This window comes from Lithobates pipiens, unplaced genomic scaffold, assembly GCF_037356315.1.
Source record: "Lithobates pipiens isolate NorthernLeopardFrog02 unplaced genomic scaffold, aLitPip1_a1.2 Scaffold_16, whole genome shotgun sequence".
Classification (NCBI taxonomy): Eukaryota; Metazoa; Chordata; class Amphibia; order Anura; family Ranidae; genus Lithobates; species Lithobates pipiens.
In genome coordinates, this window is record NW_027507748.1 from 586,770,174 (window position 1) to 586,793,518 (window position 23,345).

A 23,345-nucleotide genomic window follows, 5' to 3' on the forward strand; every position below is an offset into this window, starting at 1 on the left:
AATTCCGCTTTGGGTTGTGCTGGAATCAATAGATTGCGACCCACTTTCAATAACCAACCTCTTATGGTCTAATTCCTCTGACCGTAAAAACTCAATAATCCTTTAACTAAAGGTACACTAGTCATTTGAGATAAATTTAAATTAGTAAATGGACTACAATCTCCTCATATACCTCTTTTATCATTTCTTAAAAATCCACTTTTCTATCCTGCTTGGTCATCCCCTAAATCTTTTAAAGCAAGGACCTCCACTAATTTAACTCAACTCTGTGAACTAGCATCCTCTACTGTACTTCATTCAAAATTTTCCCTGACTTATGTGAAAGTCACAAACTTCCTAATTCAGAGCTCTTTCGATATCTTCAGATTACATTTTTTTTATGCCCTATATACAAGGAAGATCTCATTTAGATAAATGAACGTGCTTTGAAAATATATGTGAATATGACCCGCACAGGGTCACTAAGGGACTTATTTAAACTCTTTACACTCATCTTATTACTAAACCCAACTCAGACCCACCATTATATGTGGCTAAGTAGGAGATGGATCTTGGGTTTTCATTGGAAGCAGCCGATTGGGATAAGATTTGGATCACAACTAAGTCATCCTCACAAAACATAGCTGCCTTAGAGACAAATTACAAAGTACTCACACAATGGTATTTGGTCCCTATCAGAATTGCGAAATATGCTCCAAATTAGTCCCCATATTGTTTTTGTGGCTGTTGTGATATTGGATCACACCTTCATACTTGTTGGGTTTGCCCGGTAGCAAAAAATGTCTGGAAAGATGTATTTCTTATGATTTAAACACTGTTTGCAATCCCTATCAATCCTGATCCTACATTAGCACTTTTAAACCTAAAACCGGCCACTCTCTCCTACCACCAATTTAAACTCCTATTAGAGATCACTACAGCCGCAAAACAAATAATTACCAAAGCTTGGAAATCCCCATCCTTAATAATTGCTGAAACTAAAAATAGAGTCAATCAAGCAATGATCCATGCCAAAACAGAGCCTATAACTCAAGATAAAATATCCAACTTTGAGAATATATGGAATCCCTGGGTGGCTCACTTTTTGCCTTTCAATTTTCCCTACGAAGACCTTGGTAATCTCGATTTATGCTTCCATTCTCTGCATTCATGGTATTGTACTACCCTGGGACCCCTACTAGCTCTCATTTCTTTCTTCCCTATCTATTTTTTCTCCTACCTAATATTACTTTTTCTTTTATCTTCTTTCTCTCTTCTACTTTTTCCCCCTATCCTCTCTCTCCTCTTTCAATTTACTCTTTATATAGTTTTGGTAGCAGAACTTTTATTTCCTTGGTTATCATTATACCAATTGTACATAGTTCCAATATGTAGTATACGATTTTAGATTCTATAATAAATTATTTATTTTTATTTTTATTTAAAAATGATACTCTTGATAATAATTAAGGCCTTTTTTTTAAATCTGAGGTCATCTTATATTAACCTGATCTAAGTTGGTTTTACCCTCTCTTATACAATGTATGACACAATCTTTTGAGTAGTTAGATCCATGCTAAAATTGTTTTAGTTAAACTACTCTTAGTTTATGTTGGAACTACAACTCAATATTATTACCATATATGTGATCTGTTCTTTTGCTGCCATTATATGTACTTATGTATACTAATTGTTAAAATTCAATAAACAAATTTGACAATCGCCATTGTCATAAGGGATACTTTTTGTGGTTTGGTCAATTGTTATAAAAAAATTGTATTTGTATGACATTGCTTATGATACCAATGATCATTGGGGCTTTGCATAACTACTATACAGACGTAATTTTTTTTAAAAAAAGGTAAAAAAACAAATTTATTTTGCAAAAACTGTTTTCTATGTATGTTTTGTGTTGATAAATATGAATGCTGTATATGTTTCATGTTATTACTGACCTTTTAGCCTCTGCATCTCCTTGAGTTAGTGTAGTGTTTCTATAAAAAACCTCTGTGGAGAAAAAGGAAAAGGGAAAAGGTTCATGGAGATGTCACAAGCATTCAGAACAAACACCATACCTTTTTTGAGCAGTTATTACATAGAGAAAAAAAAGTTGTACCTGTCATGTATTAGGTATTAGATATAGAGTACATACCAGGCATACCATAATTTCTAACCAATTGTTTTTCTGGTTTTTGTGCAGCTGTTGAAACCCAGAGCACCAGCTCAGAGGAGATGGTCCCCAGCTCCCCTTCACCTCCTCCTCCTCCACGTGTTTACAAACCCTGCTTCGTGTGCAATGACAAGTCCTCTGGCTATCACTATGGAGTCAGCTCCTGCGAGGGCTGCAAGGTGAGACATCACAGCCAGTTATCTATATCTATTTCTTACTAATAGTAGTCCGTGATGGAACATAGTTGGTGAAGTCTCTGCAACAAAAAATTATTGCCATTCTTCAGTGCTCCACTGACTTTCAAGCCTCAGTCACACAGGGGTACTATAGTGTATGCCCGTGTGAGGGTCATGCTTGCCCACATGGGGATGCACAGGTGTTCCCTGCATCCCCCTGCAGGCAGTCCCATTCATTTCAGTTGGGATGCAGCTTCTCCACAGACACACTTGCTGCTCCCAATTTGACAGCTGTATGGATTCAGGTGAATGGCCTTGAAAGCACACTGTCTGCGTTCGGGGGCTTGAAATTGGGAGTAAAGAAGAAATGGCTGCACATCGATGAAATTCCAATTGCCGTTTATTAATCACTGAGATTACATCAAAAGACACCAATACACAGTCTTGTAGACACATTTCACACAGTTGCCGAATGATTAAGCACAATTGTACTGTGTGAAACGTGTCAACAAGAATGTGTATTGGTGTCTTTGGATGTAATCTCTGTAAATAATAAACAGCAATTGGACTTTCATTGATGTGCAGTCATTTCTTCTTTACTTCATGTATCCACGGAGGGGGGCCGGGGCTAGCACTTGATTGGAGATCCTGTCAGGCATAGTTCGTTCACCTAGAGCGGTGAGTTCTACATTACTTCACATTGGGAGCAGTGGATGTGTCAATGGAGCTGCTGTGTCCCAGTTGAAATGAAAGGGACTACCTTCACGGGGATGCATGGAACACCTGTGCATCCTCATGCTGGAAAACATGGCCATTCCACATGCATACGCCATAGTACATCTATTTGAACGAGGCCTTCCACCACATTTGGAGCAGATACATCCATGCTACTACCTCCCAAGTAATGCCTGGTCATCCTCAAAAACACAATATTCAGCCTGGGAAGACTCTGCAAACCTCCATGTGAAATCTGTACAAAAAAGGGAGAAAGGCTGGTGCCCTGGAAGTCAGATAAAACATTGTTTCATTAATGCCGGTGAAAAACAAAAAAGCCAACATATTTTCGTCATCATCCTTAAAGTAATACTAAAGTCTCTCTTTTTTTTTTTTTTTTTTTTTAAACAAACACGTTACACTTACCTGCTCTGTGCAGTGGTTTTGCAGAGAGCAGCCCCGATCCTCTTCTTCTCGGGTTCCTTTTTGGTGCTCCTGGCGTCTCCCTACTGTTGTGTGCCCCCACAGCAAGCAGCTTGCTGTGGGGGCACCCTAGCCGAGCCACAGCTCTGTGTGTCCCTTCAGACACAGAGCTGTGCCCCGGCCCAGCCCCCTCTCTCTCCTCATTGACTTTGATTGACAGCAGCAGGAGGCAATGGTGCAACGCTGTTGTCTCAGCTAATGGGGAGGGGAGACCGGGCAGCCGAGACACTGCTGCAACATTGCTGGATCTAGAGGGGGCTCAGGTAAGTATTATGGGGGCTGCTGCACAAAGAAAGTTTTTTTTATCTTAATGCATATATTGCATTAGGATAAACAACCTTCTGCCTTTACAATCACTGTAAGCCATGATTAAGGCCTGATGGTCGAAAATGCATTTGATTTTTTGACTGTTTTACATGCATTAACAAAACAGTGTTTTAGCCAACTTCCATGGCACCAGTAATTTGAGAAATGGGCAAAATCATTTTTGTAAAAAAAAAATGTGTTTTAAACATTGTGTTTTTCCATAAAGTTGAACCACATCATGTCCACATATTAGGCATCCCTTTCTTTTTTTTTGGCAAGTATTAGACATAATATGCTCGGCATCTTATACTAGAAAGCTATGGCTATAAATTACACTGCAGTAAGTCCGAAACCCTGATCAGCTTGCAGATTTTGAGGATCTTATATGAATCTTTATTTTAGCTGTGGAGAATTACTGTAAGGTCTCTGTTGCCAAAAAATAAAGAAACTAAGATTTTATTTTATATTTCATTGTCCAACCACACTTTAAGGGCTTATACTAATGAGCTCCAATTTTGTACCATACTTAGTGCTCTCATATTTAAATCTCCAATGTCAGCACACAGTTCTCCTCACTTCTTGGTGGGGGGCCTGGTTAGCAGAGCCATTGCAAACTGCCTGTACTGCAGAGTCATAACCTGCATGCTACATGTACCATTACTATAATCATACACTTTACAGCTTAAAGCAAATAGAAAGCTTTTGTATTTGTTGGATTTCTTGGCTGAGTATGCCCATACAGCGTACAGTGTATGCCCATACAGCGTAGTTGGGAACTTCTACTTGGCCACTCTTTTGACATCCTTTTGGGTTTTTATATATGATATGTGAACATTATTTGCAGGTTGCTTTGTAAATATTGGTGTAAACAGGAAAATATTATTGTTCTGAATTGTTGAAGCGGAGTTCCACCCAAAAGTGGAACTTCCGCTTTAAGCACTCCTCACCCCCTGACATGCCACATTTGGCATGTCATTTTTTTTTGGGGGGGGGGGGGGGGGAGGGGGAGTGGGTACTTAGTTTAGAGTGGAACTTCTTGTCCCATTTCCTTCTTCCTGCTCTTGGCCACCTAGCGACTCCTCCTCTCACCCTAGGCGGCCCCTCCCTGCCAGCAATCTTCTGGGACACGTCACAGGTCCCAGAAGATTGCCCGGCCACTAGCAGAGCACAGTGTGACTTGCGCATGCACAGTGCGCGCCTGGCCGTGAAGCCGAAAGCTGTGACGGGGCAGGTGCCCACAGTGGCTATGACGGTGTCGGCGGAGAGGAGCAAGGCTCCGGGTGACCACATTGCTGGACTGTGGGACAGGTGAGTGTCTGCTTATTAAAAGTCAGCAGCTATACTTTTTGTAGCTGCTGACTTTTAATAAACTAAAAAATGTGTGAAACTCCGCTTTAAATCTGCCTATATTTTGCCTATATTTTGCATTCCCTGGTTCCTCCTTTCACTCCCTCACCCACATGATAATAGAATTTAAAAAAAACTTATTTTTATGAAATACTTTTAAACCCAGTTGTGTCATCACTGGGTCCCAGTGCTTCTTTATGCAATGCAGGCACATCATGGCTGGTGGGATGGGCCAGCAGGGTGCTGCACATAACTTCCTGAAAATATTATAGCCCTCTGCCTCAATATTTAATTCAAGAACCCTCAGCCCTGTTGCAGTGGGGTGGTATTTGAGTGCTAAGCGGAGTTAGGTCGGGTTCACTTATGTGCGAATTGGATGCGTTTTTCACTGCATCCAATTTGCATGACATGCGGGTGTGACCGGCTCTCAATAGAGGCAGTTCACACACGTCCGGGAGGCAGCCATGGGGCAAATTCCAAAATGGTCTTGTGCGTTTTTTGGGTCCGGTTCAGATGCCAATTCAGGCAACAAAATCGCATCTGAGCCGAACCCCAGGCTGGAAACTGCAGCCTCACATATGAGAACTCAGCTTTATGCAAAGATTGAAATACTTTCATGGGCAGGTTTCAGTCTGGAGGAATGAGGTGTGAGTGTCTAAGGAGATTGCTAACATGCAGATCGCCCTTAGTAACTTCCACATGTAATACAGAGCTTCCAAAATTGAAAAAACTTAAATCCAATGAATAAAAGGGATGGGTCAGAAACAGTAAAGCTGGCCATACACCTATAGATTATCTGCAGATTTTCCATGGTCAGATGGAAAAAGTGCAACAGATTTCTCCCATGTTCGCTAAACTGTGTGGATGGATTAATCTCCCACTTTTCCCATCTAACCAGAGAAAATCTGCAGATAATCTATAGGTGTATGGCCAGCTCTCGTCTGGGGAGGAAAGGGCTAAATTATGCTGGATATTCTCCAGCCATAGAGGCAGGCTCTATCTGACTTGCTGCAACTTATAATACACACTGTGAGAAGCTCAAAGTGTGCAGTGAAATTAGAGTAAGCGATTTTGGTACAAGAGTGTGCAACTGTATAAAACTGAAGGTAAGGGCAGAGTTCAGCTTTAATATTTCTGTTACATATACATCATGGCTGAGCCGATATTCATTAGGAATCAGCCTGTGTATTCATGGGGTGCAGCTGTATTTTATAAGTTACCATGTAGTGCAAGTAATGAAAACCACCGCCTATAGGCTTGCAGACCATCATTTGTAATGGGGGCTATCACGTGTTCATAGTAGAATTATCTGTTTTGTGGGGAAAACCTATATCCAGTCTATCCATTCATGAGGCTCCAGATAATAGTGCCTTAGGACATGATAGACGGCTTTCTCCGAAATATGTCTTCAATGTCTCTGTTCAGTCTGCAACACAATTCTTACTTTCTTTAACTTTTATTTCTGCCGCAGATCTCCGACTAACTCTCTCTGACCCTCTTTTTCTCTGCCATTGTCTAGTATCTCCATCTGCTAGAGTTTACTCTCCCTCCTCTCATTTGTCCCCCTCTCTGCATGCCATCAAGCATTCATCATCTGTGTCTATTTAAAATAATCAATGATTTCAACTCTTTGCTGCATTCCCAGATCCCTCACTAACAAGCACAACAGAGGGGGTGCACGGGCTAACCGAAAAAGTTCTGTATTGTATGTTTAACAGCAAGCAGTTTTAGTCTTATTTATAATATGTATCATAATAATACATATATATATATATATATATATATATATATATATATATATATATATATATATATATATATATATATATATATATATATATATATATATATATATAGTTTACATTGTGTATACCTATGTATCTATGTAATCTAATATATAGCTTCCCTTTAGATTTTCTTCTACATGTTTAGATGGACATTATCTTAGGCAGGCTGAATTAGTAAACATTTGGGGAGGATTTATAGCTTAGGCAGCCAATACTACTGCACACTGACCGTATGAACAGGGAATCTGAATATTAAAGCAGAACTAAACTCTCTCAATCAACATTAATGATTTTTCTCCTTTTGCTGCTAGAATTAGTAAATAGATGGGAAGGTACACTATATTGTCAAAAGTATTGGGGCACCTGCTTTACACACATGTGAACTTTAATGGAATCCCAGTCTCAGGCTGGATTCACACCTATGGTATTTTTAGTGCTTTTTGCATTTTGCAGGTTCGCCCTACAGAACGTGTTCCATAGGAAACCATGATAAATGGACTTGTAGTGCAAATCTGCAAAAAGCACAAAAAATGCATAGATGTGAATCTAGCCTTAATCTGTAGGGTTCAGTATTGAGTTGGCCCACCCCTTGCAGCTATAACAGCTTCAACTCTTCTGGGAAGGCTGTCCGCAAGGTTTAGGAATGTGTCTATGGGAATGGTTACATAGTTACATAGTTGGTCAGGTAGAAAAAAGACACAAGTCCATCCAGTTCAACCTTAAAAACAATAAACCATTGACCGTTGACCATTCTTCCAGAAGTGCATTTATGAGGTCAGGCACTGATGTGAATGAGAAAGCCTGGCTTGCAGTCTCCACTCTAATTCATCCCAAAGGTGTTCAGTTGGGCTGAGGTCAGGACTCTGTGCAGGCCAGTCAAGTTCCTCCACCACAAACTCACTCATCCATGTCTTTAGGAACCTTGCTTTAAGCACTGGTCCAAATCATTTGGGGGAAGGGGGATTATGGTGTGAAGTTGTTTTTCAGGGGTTGGGCTTGGACCCTTGATTTCAGTGAAGGGAACTCTAAAGGCTTCAGTATACCAAGACATTTTGGACAGTTTAATGCTCCCGACTTTGTGGGTACAGTTTCGGGATGGCCCCTTCCTGTTCCAACATGACTGCGCACCAGTGCACAAAGCAAGGTCCATAAAGATATGGATGAGCGAGTTTGGGGTGGAGGAACTTGACTGGCCTGCACAAAGTCCTGACCTCAACGCGATAGAACACCTTTGGGATGAATCAGAGCGGAGACTGCAAGCCATGCCTTCTCGCTCAACATCAGTGCCTGACCTCACAAATACAGTTCTGGAAGAATAGTCAAACATTCCCATAGACACACTCCTAAACCTTGTGGACAGCCTTCCTAGAAGAGTTGAAGCTGTCATAAAGGGGGGGGGAGACTCAATATTGAACTCTACGGACTAAGACTGGGATGCCATTAAAGTTCATGTGTGTGTAATGGCAGGTGTCCCAATACTTTTGACAATATAGTGTATGTTATATTTACTTGTTTAAAACTTTTTTTTTTTTTCATTTCTTCAGTTGCTTCCTGGTTTCTAGCCTAGGCCAAAATGATGTCAGACATCCCAGTAGTATTCATGAGTAGGCCCAAATGCCAGTCCTGTACACAAGATCAATTTTTGTCTGTTACTGTATTTGTTGTTTGAAGCAACAGTTGCACTGATACAATTTCTGTACGAAAATATTAAGCACTGACCTAAGAAATCTTTCAGTGTGCAGGATTATTTTACCATTCCGTCTCTGGAAGACATTACTGTTCTGCATGTAAGGAGTGTTCCGTTGCAAGTTTTAGTTCACAGGTCTTAATAAAGATGAAAAAATATATTTAAAATGAAAAGTGTCTAGCCGGAAAACGGCATCATGAGAATTGCCACAGGGTACAGTTGGCTCTGGCATGCTATTTTAGAAAAAATGGCCAAACACCAAATCTTTTGACAAATGAACCAAAGTTCAACCCAGGTCTGGCCATCTAACTTCTATTTCTGTGCCGCGGCTTCCTTCTATTTGGTAGTCCCTATCTATCTATCTATCATGTTTTCCAGTAAGGCAAAGAGAAAAATGTAATAACCCATAACAACCAATCAGAGCAATCTATTGACGTGGTAAACTGTAAGCTGCATTCTGATTGGTTGATTTTGACTACAGTATTTTATGAAGCCCCTTTATTGAATAAGCTTGTATGTGGATTTCATTATGTCCATCATTTCTTTTGTCCTACTCTCATTCCATCCAGTCACCTCAACCCCCTTCCCTCTCTCTGGCAGGGTTTCTTCCGTCGCAGCATACAGAAAAACATGGTCTACACTTGTCATCGTGATAAGAACTGCCAAATCAACAAGGTGACACGGAATCGCTGCCAGTTTTGCCGACTACAAAAATGTTTCCAGGTTGGCATGTCAAAAGAAGGTGAGTCATGGCCGTGTTCAATCATACACTACATGGGGTGTAGAAAGAAAATAGATCTTTCCAGCAAAAGAGGGGTCAGGCCTTTCACACCGGCCTTTCAGCTAGTTAAAGCTGTGGACTCCGCATTCCTTGTAATCCCAACACCTCATTCTGTCCCTTGGGTGCTCATGTAAATAGATACTTTACAAAGAGAGGCTCCTCCATTCTGGATTCCAGAAGGATAAACATATACTCAAGTAACAATCCCGCCCCACTCCTAATATCAAAGTGAGAAACTTTTTATTCCTATTTCCAATAAGGAAAGACTAAAAGAAAGCGACAGCGTGTCAAACCCGTCACCTCTATAATGTCAACTATAGAAAAAAAGTACAAGGTAGAGCAGAATATAGGGGAATGTGCGCTATGAAACATATTAAACAGCATGACAAATATCAGAGATTGAGGCTGAATAATTCCCTTTCTTTCGAGTTTGCCGTGAGTATTCCTCACCTGCTCTCTTCTTTTCTTCAACCTCAGAGTTCTCATATTAGGATCAGCCTTCCTCACTAGAGGCACATCCATCATCCCCTCCTTGGAGCCATAGTAGACAATGGCAGACAGGGAGTCTGTATTTGTATTATTGCCATTCACTGTTAGGTCTTTACATACGCTGTACATGTTCTTTTGTTCAAGTGACCTCACTGTTATATCTGTACACAATTCTTATTTATTGTTCCTATCTATTTCCTTCTTGTAATCTTACTCCCGACCATCTTCCTTGTTAGCTTGCAGGTTGTCTCCATTTAGCACTTCTCTTTTCTAACCATTGTCAGGGTTAAATTGACATTTTATTTGCTCGGCCCTTTTCTCTCTAATTACAATCTTATTTCTTTCTTTTCTCAACTTGCTACTTAATTAATCAGCCTATCGTTTCTATATTGTATCTATTGTTTCCTCCTCACCTTATTTGTCTTACTTCCTCTATGTGTTATTACTCAGCTCACCTCTTTCCTATTGTTCCCTCTCCACTATCCATTTTTTTCACTCCCCTTTTGCTCCGAATTTCTCTTTTTCTCAAATTTTTCTGCCAATGTCTTGGCATGCTGAATGCCATCTGCAAGTGCAGTTGCTCCAGGGCTTAGTAAATGAGGTAAGGTTTCACTTTGCAAAGAGTACCCAAATAAAGGATAATTTAAAAAAACATAATTTTTGCTTGCACATGATTGGATGATGGAAGTCAGCAGAGCTTCTGCTCATTTACTAAGCGCTGGAGTCTTTTTGCATTTAGTAAATCAACCCGAGTGTCTCACTCTCTTTCTCTTTCTCTGTCTTACTCTCTACCTTTCCCTCTCTCTCACTCTGGACCTTTCTCTCTATTTCTTTGTTTCTCACTGTAGCCCTACTTCATCTCCACCTTTCTTTTACTCCCTCTCCTTCACTGTCTACCTTTTTCTCCGACTCCCTAGCTTACTCTCTTTTTACTCATTATCTACACCTTTCTCTTCCTGTCTCTCTTACTCTCTTTTTACTCATTATCTACACCTTTCTCTTCCTGTCTCTCTTACTCTCTTTTTACTCATTATCTACACCTTTCTCTTCCTGTCTCTCTCACTCTCTTTTTCTCTCTCTGTTGCTCACCCTCCCTATCTTACTTCTTCTCTTCCTCCCTTTCACTCACTCTCTTCCTCTCTCTCTACTTTGCTTTCTTCTTCTAACCACTTTTTCTCTTCCTCCCTCTTACTCACTCTCTACCTTTTTCTCTCTCTTTCTGTCTCTCTCTCTCTTCTTCGCTCCCTCTGCCTTGCTTTCTTCTTCTGTCTACTTTTATCCCCCTCACTCTACCCTTCTCTCTCTCCCCCCTTTCTCTCTGCCTTACTTTCTTCTTCTCTCTACTTTTTCTCTTCTTCCCTTTAACTCACTCTCTACCTATCTCTCTTTCTCACTCTCTACTTTACTTTCTACTTTTCACTTCCTCCCTCTCACACTCTCTCTTCTTTTTTCTCTCTCTGTATCTCTCTCTCTGTATCTCTCGCTCTCTCTCTCCATCTCTCTCTATCTTGCTTTCTTCTCTCTACTTTTTCTCTTCTGCCGTGTACACACGGTCGGACTTTCCGGCAGAAAAAGTCAGACGGAATCATTTCATCGGATATTCCAATCGTGTGTGGGCTTCAGCTGACTTTTTTTTTAATAAGTTCTGACGGACCTAGAAATAGAACATGTTTTAAATCTTTCTGACGGAATCAATTCCTATCGGGAAAACTGTTCGTCTGTATGCTATTCCGACGGACCAAAAACAACACATGGGCAGCTATTGGCTACTGGCTATTAAACTTCCTTTTTCTAGTCCCGTCGTACGTGTTGTATGTCACCACGTTCTAAATGATCGGACTTTGGTGTGATCGTGTGTAGGCAAGTCTGTTTCAGCAGAACTCCGTCGGAAAAACCATCAGAGTTTATTCTGACGGAAAAAACGGTTGTGTGTACGCGGCATTCCTCCCTTTCACTCTCCCTCCTCTCTCTCTCTCTCTCTCCCCCCCTTACGTTCTACTTTTCTCTTCCTCCCTTTCACTCATTCTCTACCTTTCTCTCTCTTTCTCTTTTTCTCTCTTTCTACCTTACTCTCTTCTTCTCTCTACCTTTTTTCTTCCTCCCTCTCCTTCACTCACTACCTCTCTCTATCCTCTCTCACACACTCTGTAACTTTATCAATCCCTTGGTTTCTACTTTCTAATTCTTTCTTGTGCTTGTTTTGAGTGTCTCTCCCCCTATCCACCTTTCTCCTCTGTGTCTATATCTAGCACTTCCTATTTCTTTCTCTATAACACTTCCTATTTCTTTCTCATAGTCTCATTCTCTTTCTCTCTGTCTAGCGCTCTCGTTCTAATTTTCACCCTCTCTAGCCCCTATCTTCTCTCGGCTCAGTCTGTGTGCCCTTCTCATGCTATAAGTGGGTTTCCGGCGCCTGGCTTCCTGTTGTTAGGGTCCTGCACACTTTATCCCGAGGTGAAAAGGAAGTTCACAAGGAAACGTGTGAGGAGAGTCAGGACACAGGGGAGTAGGGTGAGAGAGAGCAGCACTGTGACATGTACAGTAGGGAGAAATGCAAGTAAGGCCCTAAAGGTAAACTTTACTTAACAACAGAAATAAGGCACATTTTACTATTGAAAAGCAATGTCCGCATTAATCTGCCTTAGTATGCATTTTTTATGTGTGCTTTCATTTCCATACATCGCTTCTGTAGTAGCAGCAGTTCCGGTACATATCCTAGGCTGCTGGAATAAAGAGGCAGCAGTATATCTTAATATTCAAGTTACTGACTTCCCTTGTCATATAATGTGTTTATTTAAGGACTTCTCTGAGAAGCTAATAGGCTTGTTACAGGGCTCTTTGCCTGTAATATTTTCTCTGAATTTGATTTGTTGCTTGTCTTTGTCTTGGTGATTTTGAAGAATGTTCAATTTGTCTTGCTTCTCCGTAAATGTATACAGTGGTTGGTTTTTAGAAAGATATATGGCAGAAAGAGACTAGGGATTTAAAAGAGCAGTCAGGTCATCCATCTCTATCCCCTGCGGTGCTTCAAACCTACCACCTGCAGGCACGGACAAAGGTCACATTTCAGGGGCAAAGTTCAGGCCAGGAGATATTTAGTACTGATGCTCAGACAGCAGACACAAGTCTACTAGGCTCTTCCCCCGAAAATCCACAGTTGCCTCTAGCAGAGATTGATTATGACGCTTCCGAAAAAAAGGCATTGGATCTTAATGGGTACAATATGATCATCGTACATTTTAATTACATTCCTCTGGCTTTTGATAGTCTTTTATCCACTTAAAAAGCATTTCCCTATAAAAGTGGCTTACAGAAGTAAGTCTCCAATTTTTAGAAAAGCTTACACATCTCTCCATATCTTTTTACCAAAGAAAGGTTAGATTCCTAACAACTGGCAGTAGTTGAAAAGGGTTTCCACCTTAAACAAAAAGTAGACCTCTGATCCCTGCATTGACAAGGAGAGGTCTTGTTCTCCTAAGCAACTGCCATTCTCCTACCACCTCATGTTTGTATTGGCTTGGCGAGCCACAACCACTATTAAAGCTAGATCAACATTCGGCAATTCCTGCTTTCATGCTGCTGGTGAAATGTGGACCTGGCCAGAGGTGAGAGTGTTCCTAAATTTAGAGGTTTGAAAGGGTTCACTTCTGGATAAAAAAAATAAAAAATTAAAAAAAAAAAACCTTTAAAACAGCACACAGCTTTGCACCCTTTGAAAGCAAAGCGACAATATAATAATATACAAGTAGTCAAACTAGTCATGTCAACAAGGGTTCACATTGGTTTTTTGAAGGCCACACACACAAAAGTAAGGTTAACACAATTGTCCCTCTATTATTTCAGCCACAGTTTTAAATTGTATTGTAATTACTGCTGGCAATGCATGCTGTGAACTACAGCTGTAAACAGCCGCACCAGTTAGAGGTCAGCGGAGTCTCTATCATGCCAAATTAATGGGGACGTAGAGAGTGTTTAGTCGAAGGGAACGCCATAGCTCCTTACTGCTGTCCTTTTGGAAGCAAATCCTTCTTTACACCTAAGTTGTCCCTCTTTGAGTCTGATGCACAGACCTCTATAAAAATGTACTGTGTAACTACCAAAAGTGTCATACTACACTAATACTTTCATTCAAGCTCTAAATTATTGCATTTGGTATTTAATAAAGCCAGTATAAAAGAAAAGTAAAAATGAAAATAAAAGCACCTACAGGTGTAAGCAATCATTTTTGGCGTTTTACTTCTTCCAGGTCCATGCAGCTGGGGGAGTGGTATAGGTATGTCCTTTGTCTTAATATTTTGTGCCAAAATGTGTTCCTCTTTCTCATCTTAGCAAGTTGGGAGGTTGGGGTAACATAAGGATAAACTGTACATTTTCTTACCCTTGTGCTCCGTTTTGTGCAGCGGTGCGAAATGACAGGAACAAAAAGAAGAAAGAGGTGAAAGAAGAGGTGGTGGTATCAGACAGCTATGAAATGCCTCCTGAGATGGAAGAGCTTATTCAGAAAGTCAGCAAAGCTCACCAGGAAACCTTCCCTTCTCTCTGCCAGCTTGGCAAATACACTACGGTAAGACCGGTGGGCTGTGAATAACTAGGCTGCATAGCGACTGCCTAACTCAATAAAATCCTCCATTTCCGACATGAGATTACAGAGAGAACAGCATAAATCTCAGCTATTTCACTACTGTAGTCTAAGATAGTCCTAAAAATAATAACATGGTAAAAACGTGGGAATGGAATTGTTGTATGAGCAGCGATGACCGTTTTGTTTTCCTACAGAATTCGAGTGCTGATCATCGGGTACAGCTGGACCTCGGGCTGTGGGACAAGTTCAGTGAACTCGCCACTAAATGCATCATCAAGATAGTGGAATTTGCCAAACGCTTGCCAGGCTTCACCACGCTGACCATTGCTGATCAAATCACCCTGTTAAAGGCAGCATGCCTTGACATCCTGGTAAGTTAATCATAATTGGTAGAACAATTTGCTGGTATACTCCTATATCCCTCTGCTCAGCCATAGTTTTTTTGTTTGTTTGTTCGTTTGTTTTTAAATTATCCTGATTCAGCATTACCTGCAATTCTCAGCAAGCAGTGCACCATTTCCTGCCCTAGCCTTCACACCATTGCAGTTCACCAAGCCTCATCAAATGAATTAGTCAGAGATAATGTCTCCATCTTATCTGCCTTTTAGTTCTTTTCTACTGCAACTTCCTATGGGTAGCAGTATATATGCTAAAATCTATGAGCTCAAGCCTCTTAAGCCCCATACACACTATCAGTTTTTCAGCTGAGTTTTTCCTTCAGGTTTACCAAAACCATGTAGTGCAAGGACCTTCCTGATTGCAAACACATTGAAACTCCTAAGATTTGACCTCATATTATATGGTTTTGGTAAATCTGAAGGAAAAACTCACCAGAAAAACTGATAGTGTGTATGGGGCTTTACAAATACAGAATTGCCTAGCACTTTTTGGGGTTTTTATTCTGGTTAGTCAACCAACCTTGTCCTGTTGGGGAGGTCAATTTAGTGAAAAAAACAGTGATAGTAAATAGGTATGCAACCCCCCATGCCACATTCAATCATCAAATGCTTCAATTAGCTGCTGGTGTGTACTGAGTCAAGACACTTATTAGATCCCATGAGCTCATATACATACAGCAAAAAGGCAGTAGAAACTATCAGGTCATAAAAAAAACTGGGCTAAGAAGGAACAAAAAAGTGTAAATTAAAATGCTTTTTTTAAAAAAAAGAAAGGTGTTTACATAATCACAAATCAAAATGAAAGTGGTTTATACAACATGCATACAGTAGACCTTCCTAGCTCTCATCAAGACTAGATAAGAATTCCTGAAGAATTTTATTGGAGCATTTTTGGTTTCCTTTGACCCAAATCACCACATATTTAATGGTTAACTTGTGTCTTCTGAATCCATACTTCCTAAAAACAATGGATTCCTTATTCTGCACCGATGAATGCTAAAACTGTTTTTGCAAGCTAGATATGCATATAGCTAGCCTTAAATCGGGGGAAAAAAATATATTTTTGTGATGACATGTAAATGCTGTAGCTGTGGCTCTAAAACGGTAATGTGGCAATGAATTAAGAAATGCCTGTTTGGGTTTCACAGCTTGACTTACATTTACAGCACTCTTCACACCTTTTTAACAGATCAGAATAAAAATTCTTAGTTTCAGATATTTCCATTGATCACATAATAATAGCGATCACATATTATTAGGTAACAACACATCTGATATGGTAGGTTTTTTTTTTTTTTTTTATTGCGTAACTCCATAGTGTGTATTATGTCATTTCTGCAGGTCAGAGAGATAAAGGGTGGCCGTCCACCTCTCCTGCAATTGCATCTTTTTGGAGAGATTACTGAACATTATAGTGTGGAAAAGGGTTTAATACCCTTTAAAATGGCACAGTTTGGGTTGCTTAATGTATCTAACGAATTAAGACTGAATACTAGAAAGAAAAAAATAAGATATTGATGGCATAATCGCATGAGTTATTTTCAATTTTCAATTGACAGAACTTTTGTTTTTGAACTCGTCTATGGCCTGCTTTAGCGGAGGTGGTTAATAATAGTGCACACAAGCCTTACATATGACACCACTTAAAAGAAAACTGTCACAGAAGCAGTGATGTTGCCAGGGCTCACCTCTTTTTAAAAACATTAGTTGCCTGGCTAGGTTCACACCTAACCGCCAAGGTGTAGTGCATTCAAGTACACATGATTTTCGCAGATTAACATGCACTGCATGTTTAAAATGAATGGACTGTCACACACCTCATACGGCCCAGAAATCAGACCTGCAACTTTTTTGGCAGCGCACTGACTGCAACGCATGGTGTTGTGCTGCCTGTTGCAGTGGCGTGCACAAGAACGCAATAATGTGAATGGGTCCTAAGCCTTGCTGTACAATGTTTTGCATCACTGACCTGGAACAAATAAGCAGATAATACTTTTGTCTTTTTTCTTTGCATGCTTGTTTCATATCAGAGTCTCAACGTGATTTTAGTTAGTGTATCAGCATAACTAGCATTTTCAGAAGGAGGTCAGCAATGGCAATTCCTGTATTTTTCTTATGACTGGTTTGTATGTATGTCAGAGCAAAGTTAAGAAAAATAACATATTCAGTACATCTCTGCAATACATACACATTTTTTATCCCCTAAAAACACTGCAAGTACAGAAATACCTGCTGACGTGCAGGATATCCAGTGTGCTTCTAACATCCTGTTAAAACTGACAACACGCTACCCTTGCTGCACTGAAATGCCAGCCAGTTGTCATAATTATCAACCCTTCTTGCTGGCATTTCCTACCCTATCCATACACAGATTTCTTTCCCATAAAAATAATGCTGATGTTTTATACTACATGAACACTTTAAAAGGAATAAAATTAATACTGGAAGTGCTCTAGTGAGGGAGAGGAGTTTGGTATTACATTTTGGTAATGCCTAGACATACCCTTTAAGCCTGCTGATGACACTTTGCCTTGTCAGTAGTAATCATATGAATAAATGTAATATGGCCGATGCCTCTAACTGGAGTCAAAGTGCATGCTCCTCCATACACATCATTGAACATTATGTCAGAGATTCATCTGTATAATTTGTATGTGCTGACATTTACAAAGCAAACTTTATGCTTTAATGACAGATGCTGCGAATTTGCACACGTTACACACCAGAACAGGACACCATGACCTTTTCAGATGGACTGACCTTGAACCGGACTCAGATGCACAATGCTGGTTTTGGTCCCCTTACAGACTTGGTGTTTGCCTTTGCTGGTCAGCTGCTCCCATTGGAAATGGATGACACAGAGACAGGACTCTTGAGCGCCATCTGCCTAATCTGTGGAGGTATGACACACATTTTGAAACCTATATTTAGTGTATGTGTATCATTTTTTGTGCAGAAGTATTGTTTTAGTAATACTGGCAAAAGAGTAGCTTAGGCTTTTAGCTAGCTGCCAAAATTTGTTATTAGACCCTAAACAACATAAGTAATTACATGTTTATTTTTGATTTAAAGCTGAACTTTACCCAAAAGTTCCACTTGTCTGCCCCCCTATTCTTTAGGTTTTATCAGTTTATTTTTATTGGAGGGGAGCAGATACCTGGTTATGACAGGTGTCTGCTTCCACCTCCGATTGGATCACCTCAGTGATATGAGTGTAAGTTCGGCCCCTTCTTCCTTCTCCCACCAACCTTCTGGGACCCATCACAGATCCCAGGAAGCTGTGGGACCATTCACAAAGTGCAGAGCGGACTGTACATGCGCAGTTGGAAGCGTGCTGTGGAGCTGCAGACAGTCACAGCTGGCTTCCCAAAATAAACATACCGGCACCTAGACCCAAAGGCTCAGGTAAGGACGGGGCTGGATCCTTGGACAGATGAGTGTCCTATTATTAAACGTCAGCAGCTACAGTATTTGTAGTTACATATACAGTTCTAGCCTCAGATAAAACTGTAGTTATATCACTCCCCTGGAAAGCTGCTCTCTCGCTTCTGATCCACGGATCAATATATTCAGAAGCAGTGTTAAAAAAAGGGACACATGGCAGGTTATTTAGTGCTGATTTTTTATATATTTAATCGTCTATAGTTTTTCACAATGCCCCTTGCATTTTGTAAAGACTTATGACTACTAGAATTTTATTCATATTGGAATATATGAGATCAGTAAAACAACTGTAAATGTTTTTATATATATATATATATATATATATATATATATATATATATACATATATATATATATATATATATATAAATATATATATATATATAAATTGTGGCAGTATGGTACCCAACCAGGGAGATGATGCAGGATTATCAAACAAGCAGGTTGAGGGTCTCCAGGGCAATTGCTTAACTAGGAGGAAATTAGTTTATCTGTTTCCTTATTGTTTAGGAAAATCAATTTTGGCACCTGGAGCCTGGGGATTTCTTAGTGATCTGGGTGGGATGAAATCCCCAGTCCTGGTTTTATGAACCACCAGCTCACTGACTGGTCAGGTGTGGGTTGGGCTATTAATAGACACCTGGCCGAGGTTCTGGGCTCTACCCTCCTGAAGAGTCCAGGCTGCAAGGGAGAAGCCAGAGGAGTGCTTGTGTGCACTGGTACAGACTGACACCCAAGCCTGAGGTAGGATTGCCACCTCATCCCTTTAAAACTGAACACATATTAATTATGCAGGTTCTGTGGCTGATTAAGCTGGTAATTAAACTCATGTGGTGCCTTATCTGCATTACATTTGCCTCAGAACCTGTATAATTCATATGTGTTCGGGTTTAAAGGGATGTGGTGGCAACCCTAGCCTGAGGGTCAGAGCAGTGAGGGGCTGCTATCTATACAAGGAGTGTTGACAAGAAAATGGTCTATGGGAGACAGACAAGGGCCTAAAGTGAAAGGTCACAACTGCAATGTTGCAGGTATAAGCCAGGAGGATGGTGAAAACCCCCTGCGTGGGAAACCTTTTGATTTTGTTTTTGGAACTTTTTGTTCTTCCTTTAATAAAAGTGGGCCAACAAGCCCTGAAATGAAACTACTTGGTGTGGACTGTACTCATTAGCAGGCACTACACTTGAGCTAAACAACCCCAAATAATACAACATATAGTATATGTGTCTGTATATATATATATATATATATATATATATATATACACACAGTATCTCACAAAAGTGAGTACACGACTCACATTTTTGTAAATATTTTATTCTATCTTTTCATGTGACAACACTGAAGAAATGACACTTGGCTACAATGTAAAGTAGTGAGTGTACAGCTTGTATAACAGTGTAAATTTGCTGTCTCCCCAAAATAACTCAACACGCAGCCATTAATGTCTAAACCGCTGGTAAGAAAAGTGAGTACACCCCTAAGTGAAAATGTCCAGATTGGGCCCAATTAGCCATTTTTCCTCCCTGGTCGTTAGTGTTACAAGATTTCAGGTGTGAATGGGGAGCAGGTGTGTTAAATTTGTTGTTTTAGCTCTCACTTAACATGGCATCCCATGGCAAAGAACTCTCTCAGGATCTGAAAGAAATAATTGTTGCTCTACATAAAGATGGCCTAGACTATAAGAAGATTGCCAAGACACTAAAACTGAGCTGCAGCATGGTGGCCAAGACCATACAGTGGTTTAACAGTGCAGATTCCACTCAGAACAGGGCTCGCCATGGTCGACCAAAGAAGTTGAGTGCACATGCTCAGCATCTCGTATCCAGAGGTTGTCCTTGGAAAATAGATGTACGTGTGCTGCCAGCATTGCTGCAGTGGTTGAAGGGGTGGGGGGTCAGCCTATCAGCGCACGGCCCATATGTTGCACACTGCATAAAATTGGTCTGTAAACAGTTTGCTGAAGACAAGTAGACTAAGGATATGGATTACTGGAACCATGTCCTGTGGTCTGATTAAACCAAGATAAACCTATTTGGTTCACATGGTATCAAGCGTGTGTGGCGGCAACCAGGTGAGGAGTACAAAGACAAGTGTGTCTTGCCTACAGTCAAGCATGTGGGAGTGTCATGGTCTGGGGCTACATGAGTGCTGCCGGCACAGGGCAACTACAGTTCATTGAGGGAACCATGAATGCCAACATGTACTGTGACATACTGAAGCAGAATATGATCCCCTCCCTTTGAAAACTGGGCCCCAGGGCAGTATTCCAACATAACGACCCAAACACACCTCCAAGACAACCACTGCCTTGCTAAAGAAGCTGAGGGTAAAGGTGATGGACTGGCCAAGCATGTCTCCAGACCTAAACTCTATTGAGCATCTGTGGGGCATCCTGAAACAGAAGGTGGAGGAGCACAAGGTCTCCAACATCCACCAGCTCCATGATGTCGTCATGGAGGAGTGGAAGAGGACTCCAACCTGTAAAGCTCTGGTGAACTCCATGCCCAAGAGGCAGTGCTGGAAAATAATGGTGGCCACACAAAATATTGATATTTTGGGACCTTTTTGACCATTTTTACTTAGGGCTGTACTTACTTTTTGTTGCCAGCGGTTTAGACATTAATGGCTGTGTGTTGAGTTCTTTTGAGGGGACAGAAAATTTACACTGTTATTCAAGCTGCACACTCACTACTTCACATTGTAGCAAAGTGTAATTTTTTCCATGTTTTATACGCAGAGCTGCACCAGATTTTGCACTGTCCAGTTTTAGTAAATTAACCCCAAATTTTTTTTAGCAAACTTACTGTTGTCCAGTTATGGTTTACATGTACTTAAGGTCAAAGCATTACTGCAGCCACCATAACCAAGGTGGCATAGAGGATTGTAAGAGCTTACTGGATTTAACACATTAAGTTACATGATATTAAGCATTGGTTTTGATTTATTTCTTGTAGATCGGCAGGACTTGGAAGAACCAGAAAAGGTAGAAAAACTTCAGGAGCCATTATTGGAGGCGCTTAAATTTTATGCTCGAAGACGACGACCTAACAAACCCTACATGTTCCCACGCATGCTTATGAAGATCACTGACCTGCGTGGTATCAGTACCAAAGGTAATACCCAATAAAATGAAGCCACGTGTATTCTCTGTGTGAATTACTAGGTGTATACAGGGATGTGGGTAATGTTTTTACAGGAAGTTTAGTACTGCATTTTTAATGTCCAGATAAAGGACAGTGAGAGAAATCACCAACACCTTTGTACATTTGCAATATGCGCAACATGTGTCTTAGCTAAAGTCATAATTACAGAACTCATTTTCTATAGGTTGTTGTAAGGTATACAAAAATAATTTATACTTCAAAATAAAACCAGTTCCTAAGATTTAGAAAGTTCTGTACCCAGGAACTTTTTTACTAGTTGCATAGAACGTTTCATATGCATTGTGCATATTTTTTCTTTGCTATCTAAATCTTGTGTGCCCTTTTTGTGGATTTGTTTTAAAAACATGTATTTTAATCAGTTTTCCCTTTGATTAATTTTGTGGTGTGTACACACAAGTCAAGTATTTTAGAGTGTTATTTACAATAGACCTTGTGCTGCTGTATATATGAATGATATGCAGAAGTGCAAATTTAGCAAGAATGTGTTTTGTACAATGTTACTGTGAAAAAAACGTAGGTATTTGCTCTGCAAGTGAAATGGTGTGTAAAGATTTGTAAAGAATTGTTTCATCAATTTCCCATTATTTTATGGCAGGTGCCGAGCGGGCAATCACATTAAAGATGGAGATCCCAGGACCAATGCCTCCGCTGATCCGTGAGATGCTGGAGAACCCAGAAGCCTTTGAAGATGGTGCTGACACTCCTAAACCCAGTGAACCTCCGTCCAGCAATAGCAGTGAGGGCAGTCCTACGGAGGAAGACAGCAGTGGTTCCAAGACCCCTTAGCCATGCTACACAAGCAGGGGAGGATGCCCTGCACCTTGAACTTTCTCCAAGAGCCATTTTGGCTTCACCCTCTGTTATATGAGGCATTCCAGGGTGAGCCAGTCAAGCAGGGTTCCCTGCCTTGCTTGGTGCTCGATACTGCTCTTATTTACTGATGCAAAAAAGCCTTACTCACTGAGAGGATTGGGATGGGACTTCTATTACAATCAGTAATGCTCCCAACACATCATAGGGGACTTCAAATATGGGCACTGCAATTTTTCCCCAAATAAACAATATGTAATGGAGCGAACGATGCTTGAAAGTGAACTGGAATGTTTCCAGGAGCCCACTCTGCTCGCTCAGTATTTTGCCAAAGATTCTTATGACCATTGATCCTATGCAGAAGAGACTGTGAGACCGGAGTGCAAGCTGGTGTGTTCAGCGATATCAGCACAAGAGATAACAACTTTACTCCATGGGTCAGAAGCACATTGCTCTGTGTGTACATATGCATATACTTATATATACAAGCACACATATATATACATATATGGATGTGCATCATTAAATATATTTGCTATTGCAATGTTTTTATGCTTACATTTTTTTCATTGGCTAAACGAGGTCATATGACTACAAATAAAGCCTGTTATACTTATAAATCAGTGTATGTGAGTTAAGATATAAGATCAGTTGTATGGAATCATCTCTTTATTCTATTCATAAGTGGGCTAGTCGTGATGATGAATTCTTAGGGCACTTTTACTTCAAAACTGCCAGTAAAACACCTATGCGTTAATGAAGCGTTTTCGTGGCACTTCTGCAGCATTTGCAGTGCAGTTTTTAAAGGACATGTGACTCAAAACTGCACCAAAAATGCGTAGTGGGGGGGGTTTTAAGGTGCTATTGATGCGATTCCCATTCATTTCAATGGGGAGGAGCATTTTTGGTGAGTTTTTTTTAGCTTCCCAAAGATGCTGCAAGCAGGATTTTTTTGAGTGTGAAAACATTCATTGATTTTAAAGGGAAGCATTTTTCTTACGCCTTAACGCAAAAGCACTTGAAAA

General features: G+C 40.4%; 1 protein-coding gene across 5 annotated transcripts in view; it reads left to right on the forward strand.

The window, feature by feature from the left end:
* RARG (retinoic acid receptor gamma) overlaps positions 1-22,940 on the forward strand; it is a 343,460-nt gene extending 320,520 nt beyond the window's left edge. For 3 of the 5 annotated variants that reach the window (XM_077483864.1, XM_077483865.1, XM_077483868.1), the window contains 8 exons: positions 2,180-2,328; positions 9,250-9,391; positions 14,166-14,192; positions 14,320-14,483; positions 14,696-14,872; positions 17,595-17,799; positions 21,301-21,459; positions 22,106-22,940. In XM_077483864.1, the coding sequence (XP_077339990.1) occupies positions 2,180-2,328; positions 9,250-9,391; positions 14,166-14,192; positions 14,320-14,483; positions 14,696-14,872; positions 17,595-17,799; positions 21,301-21,459; positions 22,106-22,296 (1,214 nt within the window). In that variant the 3' untranslated portion in view covers positions 22,297-22,940. The remainder of the gene's footprint in view (positions 1-2,179; positions 2,329-9,249; positions 9,392-14,165; positions 14,193-14,319; positions 14,484-14,695; positions 14,873-17,594; positions 17,800-21,300; positions 21,460-22,105) is intronic. The other 2 variants (XM_077483866.1, XM_077483869.1) reach the window with 1 other exon arrangement.
* The last annotated feature ends 405 nt before the right edge of the window (positions 22,941-23,345 follow it).